The sequence below is a fragment of the Halyomorpha halys genome, unplaced genomic scaffold (assembly GCF_000696795.3).
Source record: "Halyomorpha halys isolate HHAL.00 unplaced genomic scaffold, Hhal_1.1 Scaffold588.1, whole genome shotgun sequence".
Classification (NCBI taxonomy): Eukaryota; Metazoa; Arthropoda; class Insecta; order Hemiptera; family Pentatomidae; genus Halyomorpha; species Halyomorpha halys.
In genome coordinates, this window is record NW_027110173.1 from 544,971 (window position 1) to 556,810 (window position 11,840).

Below are 11,840 nucleotides of genomic sequence, written 5' to 3' on the forward strand. Positions count from 1 at the left end.
ATGACATTTGGAAGAACAGTATGGCAGAGCAAAAATTACAAACAAAGAAATGTTAATTTTTATGTATTAGAACAATAGAATTTTAAGAATCATTTTGTAAAGATATAAAAATTTTTAACATATATAGGACAAGTATCGACGTTATTCGATACTTTATACCCTTGCAGATGTGACGTACATATATAGACGTCATTTACGTCAAAGGGTTAAAACTACTTCATACAGTTGACTTATTTTTCCCAGTATTGGAGGGTCGAGCTTAAAACATGTTTATAGAAAATATTTATATATCAACGTTTAGTACAAGAGCCCAAGAGGAGAAAAAATTCAGTTATTTCACCTAATTTTTTATTACTTTAATGAAAACTATGTATAATTAATAGTCAAAATTCATGAGTCTGCCAAGCATAGATAAGAGGAATAAAAAATGACGGCTTTTTAAAAACATTAAAAATAATTAATATTTCATTCGGAGCTCTATATCTTTAAAACTACCAACAACAATAGAAAATCTAAGAGAACATTAAAGAAGAGTAAATTTGCTGAAATATTAGCCCTAAAAGAGCTATTTACGTTTAATAGTTTTCGAGATATAGCTTTTTAAAAAGCAATATTTCATAAAAATGTACAGAACCTACTGATAGTAGTTAGTGGATTTATTTTGAAAAATCTATATCTCAAAAACTATTTGACGTACAGACGTCTGTTATCACTCAAATTAAAGCTAGTTACTAGTAATAAGTTTACCGTCGTAGGAGTAGTAGTTTTTATATTTGTTAAAATAAATTGATTAATAGTTGTTCCGACAAATTTTCATTTGCCAAATTTATATTCATAAGTGAATATCATAAATACTACAACCCCTAGGAAGATATGTGTCATAAACTACTTTATAGTAAGTTAAATTTCCTTTATTTTGAGTGCTGGCAGACATATATGCGTCTTATGGATTTAGAGATATATTTTTTCAAAAATCAAACATTTTATACGACCAACTAGACATTAACAGTTTGTGAATTTATTTTGTCAAATATCATAAAAACTACTACTCCTACAAAGATAAACGTTATAGACTATTTTATAGTAAATTTAACTAGCTTTAATTTGAGTGCTGGCAGACATCTGTACGTCCAATGGTTTTTGAGATAAAGTTTTTCAAAACTCAAACTTATTGTCCAAACAACTATAAATCAATTTATTTTAGCCCATATCATGAAAACTACTATTCCTACGAAGGTAAAGGTCATAAACTACTTTATAGAACGTTAAACTAGCTTTAATTTGAGTGCTAGTATATATCTATACGTCACATAGTTCCTGAGATATAGATTTCTCAAAATAAATTAACTAACTACTAATCTTTCAGAAGATTTTTAAGTAATTTTGCTTTTTAAAAAGCTATATCTCGAGAACTATTGGACGTAAATAGCTCTATTACGGCTCATGTTTGCTCTCCTTTAAATAATGTTCTTTTTGATTTTCTAGTGTTGTTGGTAGTTTTTAAGATATAGAGCTCCGAATGAAAAATTATGTTTTTTTAACGTTTTGAAACAACCGCCATTTTTTATTCCCCCTACATATACTTGGCAGACTCATCAGTTTTGACTAGTAATTACATATAGTTTTCATTAAAGTAATAAAAAATTGGGGTGAAATAACTGCCTTTTTTTCTTCCCTGCTCTTTTACTATTTATAGTTGCAAATTATTGTAAAAATTTACGTGTTTTAGGTTTATCGAGTCATTGCTTTCTTATAACAGGTAACAAGAACTAATTTTTAGAAAGAATTAAAATAATATAATTTATAATACAAAAACTTATTGTATAAAACAATAAATTCAGGAGATACCCAGTCGACCAAAGTTATAAAGAACCGTTTAGACTGAACAGATGCTCCTTCGGTTAAACTCATAATCTAGTAACAGCCGTTTTATACCGCTTTTTATTGACTTCATTTCTTTCAATTAAAAAAAAAAAAAATATCCACAGACTGAAAATAACAAGTTCATATACCGGACAATGGGAATCCCTGGATTCATATCATCTTTTACAAACTTATCTTAGTGTTGATACGTTTTGTCGTTACATTCATAATGGCTGATGATAATATAAAATAACAAGCTGTTCACAATTCTGCAAAGTAATTTATATTTCATTAACTAAATAAAAATAATAAAATTATCAGGCAATAAATTTGTTTGTATATCAAGTTGTTCCATTATAAGAGTAAGTCTTTTTTTTTTCCTTTACTTTTCTTAAACGTCATAAAAATATAAAACTAAAAAATATATAACTAGTTCAAGTGTTCAAGAACATTAATAAATACACGCCAAAAAAAGTTTCAAATTTGATAATATCTCTATTACATAAAAAAGGTCTAGTGTTCATCGAGTAATATTTTATACAAAATAAAATGCTTGTACAAAGACTTAAAATTTATTTTTTTCATACTCACACTATATAGAATAAAAAATATAATCTGAACTGCAGAATACAAGTAAATTACAGTTATAAAATTTGAGCAACGAATAGTACAATTAAATGAACAGTTGTATAATTTGTAAAATGTGGGTTGGTCAGCCATTAGATCCCTAGTAATATTAATTTAATTAATATAAGTTCATAATTTATAACATTATTCATTAAATTTAATCTACATCGCCTAAAGAAATAGCAAAATGTTTTTGGGGGTTCTCAAATTCTACGCAATAACGTGATTATAAACATATTTTCATTCTATAATGCAAATAATGCAGATACGTATGATAATTGTTATTTAAATATTTTATTATACATATAATACTTATATAAATAAGTGTTCTTTCCAGTTGGTAGTAGGTCTGTTTATTTCTCTTTTGCGTTTTATGTATTTATTATTAGCGTTGTTAATTGCGTCTTATGTGTTCATGAGAATAGAGTAAAATGAATTTAAATTTGTACGAAACAAAAAATCGGATGTACAAAATTTAAATTGAAGTTACTCTATTCTCATAAACATATAAGATACAATTAACAGCACAAGTAATAAATATATAAGAGAGAGAAAAATGCTTTATTTAGCCATGCTGCCTAAATACATAGCATACCAATCAATCCATAATCGGACATATGTATATATAATACATATATTCACATGATATAACAATAATTTTTTTCCGCTTCCCTTTTCCTTTTACAATTAATTCCACTCTACACACTAAATCATAAAACAGAAATAAACAGACCAACTACCAGCTTGAAAGAACAGTTAAGGTTCGGATAAACCAAATAACCCTCACTTACCTTTTTCTATTTCACTCGTGTTCAGTATCCAAAAGCCTGTAAGCTAGTAGTAGACTGCCAGGAATTATTTATGCATAACAAATCAGTTACCAACTATCGTAATGTTTCTATTTATTAATAATTATTTGTATTCAATATATTTTAGTGTTTAATGATGATTATTATCGATTAAGCCTCAAGATCCTCGTAACAAATATATGTTATTAACAGTCAAAAACAAAGTTATAGATATGTATTATAAAATATTTTTGTTCTAAGAAACTTCAGGGTTATGCAGTGGTTAAATCAAAATTAAAACCACAGAGTTTCAAGGGAAAATAATCTGGAGCAAATATGTGGTAAGTGAATACAATACAACAAATACAGTTTGTTATGCTGGATTATATTTTGTATAACGATAACTGCAACTTTTGCAATTGAGCTGCGTTGATATAAGTTAAACTGGATAATTAAATTTAATGTTTTCTTAATCTCTCATCCTTAACAATCCCTGATAAGGCCCTCCAAGGCGTCTGAAAAGAAGATGGCCACGGGATCTTCTAATTTAAATTAATGCTTGAAGTACCACCAATGGGTGGTTCCTTCCCAAGATTTTCAGGTGTAAATGAAACATTCCACAGATTTACTTATTGTATTTATAATTTGTAAATTATATTAAATAAAAAAAATTTAATGTTTGGTTAACATATTGTAATTTTTTTGCCTTTTTTTGCGTTTCGTGTATTAATTTTTATCTCACTACTACCAGCTTTAATAATTTCTCAAGGATAGATCCAACGAGGAAAAACATTTAAGTAGATATGAACCGAATCATTTACGAATCATGAAACCGATAATACTAGTGGTAGTTTGTTTGTAAACAATAAAGATAAAATATTACAAATATGAAGTAAACAAACTGTTTTAATTAATAGTGTCAAATATATAATTATTATTTTTGGTTCTTTCTGACTGCGGCCATCTCCTTCATGTTTCAAATTATACGGTCAATTATCTATATACAGAATAAATTATTACAATTTTGAAAGATATTATTTCTCGCTAAAAATTATATTAATTTGTTTTTTAAGGCTTTTGTAGCTAACAATTTTGTTATTTTATTTTTAATCTAATATAAATAACATAAAGAATTGAATTCGGAATTTTTAATAAAACAAAAGTATTATATTTTAAAATTTTATAAATAAGAATATTTTAAAGTGCTTCTACATAAAATTTATTTATAATAAAATATCTGTAAAATTTCGGCTATTTTTAAACAATTAAATTTAACTGTCGGAAGATGGCGGTCAAAAAAAGTACAGAAATAGAAGAAAAACTATTTATAAGTAAACGTCGTTTTGTCTCACTTTGCAGGGTTTCTTCAGAAGGTAGCCTTTTTTATTTATATATCATCATTATTGTCATTTTTTTTAACTCGTATAATTGTAGGATTTGCTGAAAACTTTTAAACTGAATTAAATATGCTTTAAAACGGATAAATAGCCGATACGCGGCAATGAGGATTATCATAGATTAGTCTTTCTCAACCAAACAGGTTGTCTGCGAACCACGCAACCATATATTTTTTTAAGTGCTACATTCTTTCTTATTTGAATATTAACGAAATAAATAGGTACTTATAATTTAATCTCAATAAATAATATTAATATGTGGAGAAAGGTGTCATGGAAACGACACATACTATTACATTATAATAAACTTTATTTTCTGTTTAAAATAAAATCAACAAATATATTTATAAAAGAGGCTGCTCAGTTAGAATACTATAAAAGTACCTGATACTATTTATCATATTTGTTCAACAAACTTTTACCCAATCCTTATTGCCTTCCCCCAGGAGCCCAAGCCTCGAGGATTTCGCACTAAACCCTGCCTCTTACTGACAGGCTTGAACAAAGTGAGTTCCAAAACAAAAACTACAGCACAAGCTGCATAGCAACCAGCAAAAAGTGCAAATAAAAGTGTCATGTTAGTAGATGCTTCAGGAATTTCTACGTATTTTTTAAAAATATGACGGCTTTCCACTTCTTTCATTATCTTCTGTATCAATCCAGTTTCGAAAGAGATAGAAATTAATCTATTGATTCGGAAATAATAAGGGCTGTATTTGGGAAGGATGAATGTTTCCAACTGCCGAATGAAAGTCTTCCCGATTGTCTTGACAGGAATATGCAGTTTATCCGTGATGAACTTCATAGGCTGTGCTGCAGCTAATATTGTGAAATTCCTGTGCTTAGCCAGTCCAACGGCCAGTTGTGTCACGTCGCATAATTCGTTGTGTTCGATTGAGTCGGCTTCGTCCACTACTTGGATTAAACATGACATCCGTGCTAAATTACGAAGAGGCACTTCAACTTTTCTCCTGTTATAAAGACTTTTTATTAAAGTGCCGGACATTACACTGTTAAATACCATTTCATACCATACCCATGATATAAAGATTATCCTAACAGGGCTGTTTTTAGGCGTTCTTCTTATCGGTTGTCCTAAAACCACCCTTAAAACGTTCAATAAGCACAGGCTCGGGGTTGAAAACATCCGTTCACCTTCTGAAAATAGCGAAAAACAGCAACACATGAATATGAAAACAAGTAAGTGACCCCCGAAATCTACAACACCCATCCCCACCCATAATTGATCCACAGCAGGCACAGGGCTGAACCATACATACTTTTCGAAATAATGAGGGTATGTCATTAGGAAATCGTTAAGCCTATTTGCAGAAACCATGAAGCCACCAGCGGCGAGGTCTTCCAAGTTACCCAATGCATCTGTCCATGTTCCGTTCTCAAGGCTTCCGAAGTTCTTTTCTTTTTGCCAAATAATATCATTTATGCCGCATACGTTCAGTATTAACTTTAACAATAAATACTCGATGCCATCATTCGGGGGACCGATGAAATTGGGCTCCCTTCCAACATAATTTATCCCGAAAACACATTCGGTGTAGGGTAAATACTGCTCTGAAAAAAATTGGCAGCTCCGCTGCTTTACAATTCCGTAATTTCCACAACCAACGTGAACACTCCTTAGCAACAAACCGTTCAATATGGCGTTGACATTGTAAATCTTACGTGACCAGAACATGAAAATGAGTTTTTCAGCTTCTTCCAGAGAACCATCAACCAAAGCTGTGATTGAAAGAGGATTATAACTGACATTCAAGTAATTGAGTTCCTGTAACTGTTTGACAGTTCCGGAAACAGCTAGATATTGTGGCCTCGTCCGTAGAAAAAAATATAATCGGTTGGTTATAGTAACAGAAATGTTCAAAATGAATAGAGACTTAATGAAGTAATCTGAATGATTCCAAACAAATACATCCGGAGGTCTTGACTTGGAGATTATTTCAAGTGCACATTCTTCGCTTCCAGGCCATTGGAGACGTTCTACAGGGCCAGGAAGCAGCATTACTGACCAAGGAGGCCGAACCAGAGCTATTAGTGAAAAACAAATCCGTTCCCTATAACGAAAGGAAAACAATCGATACATCTAATCATCTCTTCGGCGTACAAGAAAACACTAACGCTAATCAAAGATCAATATTTGGAGGATAAGAGCTACAAGAGGTATTTGGCAGTTAATGTTACATTTAAATTATAGCATTTCATTCAAAATATATTATATCGCATTTAAAGAAATTAGAATTGTCTATTTTTAAAGTATGAACAGGACAATTATCGCCTAACTAGTACATTAAACTGACTGACAAAAATCGCCAGTACAATTGTAACTTCTTTTTTCTGTTCAGTTTAGGTTAAAAAATTATCAACCGACATCGACTTCATTCCAATTAGTTAGTAGTCCAATAGCTCAACTAACCATTGCCAATGTTGCCGACCTTATTTCGATATTATAAAAAAAGACGACGATGTAATATATAAAAAATGGAAACTTTCACTATGTTAAAATTTTCATTAATTACAATATTTTACCTTGAACCAAGAGTCATTTATTATAATTCAATGACAACACTATCCCTCCAAAAATACAAATTTCCAAAAATGGCTATTATATATACAAATCGCTAATGGCGATTCTGGCACAAATTTGATGATTTCATTCAAAACAGTATATCTCCCAAGAAGTGGCAAAGTTTCTGAAACGAATATTAACATTTGTTATGGATTTCTAACAGACAGTGGCCGAAGATATTGTGGGATGAGTTGATTATAAAAACAAACAAAAAAAACTTCGTTTTCTGTATCAAACTTTTAAGTGAATGAACAATTTTAAAAAATTTCCAATTTTTGTTCTGGTTTTCTAGGAACATCAACAGCAATATGTAACACGAAATTGTGCTCAAAATAGGGTCACTTTTGGGGGGACCAAATTATAAACTATTAGTACCATAGAAAGAAAAGACCACACCATTACCTTTTTTTTTGAACTGATGATTTTCCATCTCCCTCGATCCTTCAACATCATTTTATCTATGATTGACAATCCGGCCAATTTAGGCTTAGGTCTCCTTCCATTGAAATTGCCAGAAACTTGAATTGGCTTATAATAGTCCAAAGTGTGCTTACCTTAAGAATTAAACAGTTTCAACAGACTTGTAAGATCTCATTATTTGTGAAAAAATTGTTTAAGCAGTATTTTCATGAGTTATTTGTATGTTGAATGAGAAACATTTTAATCAAAGATGCTTTTATTTTTGGGGTGGGGTTAACTGATCTATCTAAAACATTATAAAGTAATAATTAAAAACGTTTTTAACCACATTTAACAGATTGATATATAATTATTTTTTTTTTAGAGTGAATGTAGCCATTGCCTCATAGATTAATTTATCATATACATAGATTGAGAGAATCTATTCCTTTTACACCACTTTTACCAGAGCTGCATTTCCATAAAGAATAACTTTTTTATTCAAGAATAATAATAAAAAAAAATTAAGCCATACTCAAGAACAGTGGTCCCTAACTCTTGGAATTTTTTGATTGACATAAAAAAAAAAAAAAATAGAGAATCTTTTTTGTTCAAAATAAGAAATTAAAAACTGCCACTTCAACCAGATTCATAATGGGGTAACCTATATTAAATAAAATGATAATAATTGAACATATAAATAAATTTATTTTAAAAAATATATACAAGACTAATAATTTCCACTATTATCTTCTTTTTTTCAGTTTACAGTTTCGATTGTTGATTTAATTTCACTTCCAGTTTTTTCAGACTCCTTTTTAGAGTCAGATTTAGTTTCTGTTTCAGCAAGAATGGTATCAAGTGCTTGGTCAAAGGCTTCATCTAATCCTAAATTATTTTCTTTTTGTAACTTTGTACACAATGCAATACATTTCTGGCATAATGATGGTCGACTAGCATCACTAAGATTAACGCTTGGTAAATTTTTTACACTTTTGTAAAATTTCCTAAAAATAATTACACATTTCCATATTAAAGCAGATATGAAAATACAATATTAAATTAATAAAAGCTTCTTTAAATAAGTAAAAAACATATATCATAGCAATATCATGGGCTTTATCAGAAGATTACAGCGCAACCAGAAATGTTGTACACTTCTCATCCAGTCACCTTTAATTAGATATTTTTAAACTACAAAATTAACCTTTAACTTTAAATATTATCAAACGGAAATATCAGGTAAAGCAATGATAAAATTTTATGATGCCTAAATATAATCATACCATGGCTTCGAGACCTAAAATTTTCAACATTCCACTATGAGTCAAAGGAATAATAGACCACTTAATTAAATAATTATTATGAATTTGTTCTAGATCTTGTAAAGTAATTTTCTTAATCAGCAAGATTCACCTCATTTAATCGTAGACGAATATTTCACAGCATGTAGTAACCTAACTGAATAATACACCACACTAGACTACAATAACTCTAGAAAGAGTAATTTTGGTTTATTTTCCGAAGCATCTGTTTTTAGGACTTCTTCAGAATCATTTACCAGCCTACAAGCTCAACATAACAGCTTTTTAATTGAAAATTAATGATGGTCAAGATTTCTTGAGTAATTGTCGTCCGTTCTCTTTCACACATCAAAGTTTATATCTTGGGTGATTTCAATTATTATGTATATAATTATCCTAACTTTTCCCCCAGTAATGGCTAAAAAGACTATTCTATTCAATGTTAAAAATAGAAAGATTGAAGTCGTCATTATGATCTAGTTACTCAATACTCCGTGGATGTCTTGTTATCTCTATAGTTCTTCCCATTTTTCAATATTAAAAATATTCTAATTGATAGTTCAATAATACCTGTGTAAGTTATTAAAGACAATAGAACATAGTTTAGAGGTTAGTACAGGTTCACCTGCCAATTTAAGTACCTACATATATCTATATTGAAGACAAAGTAAACATTTGCCCAAGAGTGTCTTACAATCAGTTATACAAGTAATGTGGTTTAACTTTGTACAATTTAAGCTGACATAAAAACTACCGCACTTACGCTCTGATAACATCTTCAGGATAAAAGATATTCCTGATTGGTCCTTCAGGTGCAGGTCTATCAAATCTTGGTGGATATTTCGGAGGGAAAGCTTGATAAACTTCATACCATAAAGGTCGATCTTCTAAACTCATTGAACCAGCTCTAATAAGGCCTGTTACCCTAATATTAACGGGTAAAAATATACAAGTTTAATACATATTCGCAAAGTATTGTATTATGCAATATACAAACATATACTACCTAGTATATATAGTACCAATTTTTTCAAGTCTACTATGGGCCATGCTAATAGTTCACTAAAACTTAATAAAAAATAAACACCAATTAACCTCTCAAATAAACCGGAAGGTTACATTCAGGTTATTACAAAAAGCCGCTTTTTATCAAGTCAACTGAATTTTATCTAAAGAAAAGGTTTTGTATGTTCCTTTTTTCCTTTATCTTATTTTTTCTTTGTGCAATTATAATAAATATTAATAAAACAAGCAGAACAAACGTTTAAGGAAAAGAACAATAAGGGAAATGTAAGAATTGTATATATAAATAAATAGAATTGACAATTTTAATATTTCTTATCGATAGGACTTCCGTAACTTAATAATAAATCTACTTTGGTATAAATTAATTTAGTTTCAAAACACCAATTTATTTACTGTCCACGATGGCAATAGTTCCTCTTACTATCATATTTCCATTCATTACTTAGCAATTAAAAATAATTTAGTGAAATTGGTTAAAGTATTCAGCATTGGAAATTTATTTTCAGTTTGGAAATATTTTTATTATTTTTTCTCCTTTATTTAACAATTATCCGTTTCTTTCATCGTTCATATTTATTCACTTATTATTGAAGCTAACAATGAGAGACAATTAATTATTTGAAATAAACAAAGTAGAAAGAAAAAGCATTTTTGAAAATTTGGCATTGAAGCTTTGATATTAACAAAACAATTATTAATCGAAATAATGAGTTTAATCATCGTTTGAGGTGTTTATTAGAAAATTGTAAAAGAAGTTAAAAATCATTTATAAAGTTCCTGTTTCCAATGAGTAGATTTTAGCAAAAAAGTAAAATCCCACGATGCATTAAATCAAGGACAATTTTTTTTACTTGCATTTAGGGTGTTCATTAATAACTTTAAATTATGGCCTAAAGTAAAAAATGAACACATCTATAGATCTAGTTGAAGCTTATTTAGTGTCATTGGCGGAGCTAAGGAAGTGCGCGCCCCTTAAAGAAAAAAGAAATTTTAATTTTTGGACTTATTTTATAATACGTCCTGCATATTATTGTCCTAAACAAAATAGCTGTAAAACATCGTAGTTTGAATTACATGGTGTGATTTTTACTCAGTAGGAAATCGATACCTAAAATCTCGGGATTCAAATCCTACTTGACCACAGACAATTTTATGAACGACTTTTCCTCTGACAGATATTGTTCGATGACCGTGGTTAGGAGTCCACATAAAACAATACGACTCATATTTTTAGCTGCTTAACATCAGGATGTTAATTCTAACATAGCAGCCTTAATCATTTTTTATTTTGCGTCTCCCTAAAATTGTCAGAGTCCCCCCTATTATCAGCGCAAAATTGATTTTTCATTGATAAATAAGGGGTGAGAACAGGTACAAGTGACAGTTTTGCGAATAAGGGAATTTTTGTTAACTAAATACCTGTGCCTTTCCTTTTAGTTTACCCTTGAATTTACTCTTCGGTATTGCCAAAATTAAGTTCAGGCAATGATAGATAGTAAAAAACAAAAATTCCCACTTCTAAACCCGGGCTTTTTACCCTCTCAATTGTATATTTTAATCAGCATCCAACAGCTCATTGCATTTAGCTTATTTAATCTATAACCGTAATTTTAAATTCATTTATTGGGATATTATTAGTTGACTGTATGTAATTAATTGGAGGAAGATGTTCCGCGTGGTTGTCAAAAAATGGTACAAAAAATAGCAGAAAAAAATACATATTAGGAGCCCAAAAAAGGTACATAAGACAGCAGAAAAACTATTCATTTGTCACCAACGTTTCGCTCCACTCTGCAGGCCTTCTTCACGGTTGAGACAGATAGAGAATGATAAATAAGTAGTTTTTTCGGTA

At 29.8% G+C, this 11,840-nt stretch overlaps 1 protein-coding gene across 1 annotated transcript; it reads right to left on the bottom strand.

Annotated features, from left to right (window-relative positions):
• Positions 1–8,346: 8,346 nt before the first annotated feature.
• mRpS23 (mitochondrial ribosomal protein S23) lies at positions 8,347–10,128 on the bottom strand. The gene is made up of 3 exons (XM_014426658.3): positions 9,969–10,128; positions 9,726–9,887; positions 8,347–8,665 (listed from the first exon to the last, which is right to left on the bottom strand). Exons 1-3 carry the CDS (start codon positions 10,010–10,012, stop codon positions 8,419–8,421), a joined length of 453 nt encoding a protein of 150 aa, XP_014282144.1. The 5' UTR covers positions 10,013–10,128; the 3' UTR covers positions 8,347–8,418.
• Between the last annotated feature and the right edge of the window lie 1,712 nt (positions 10,129–11,840).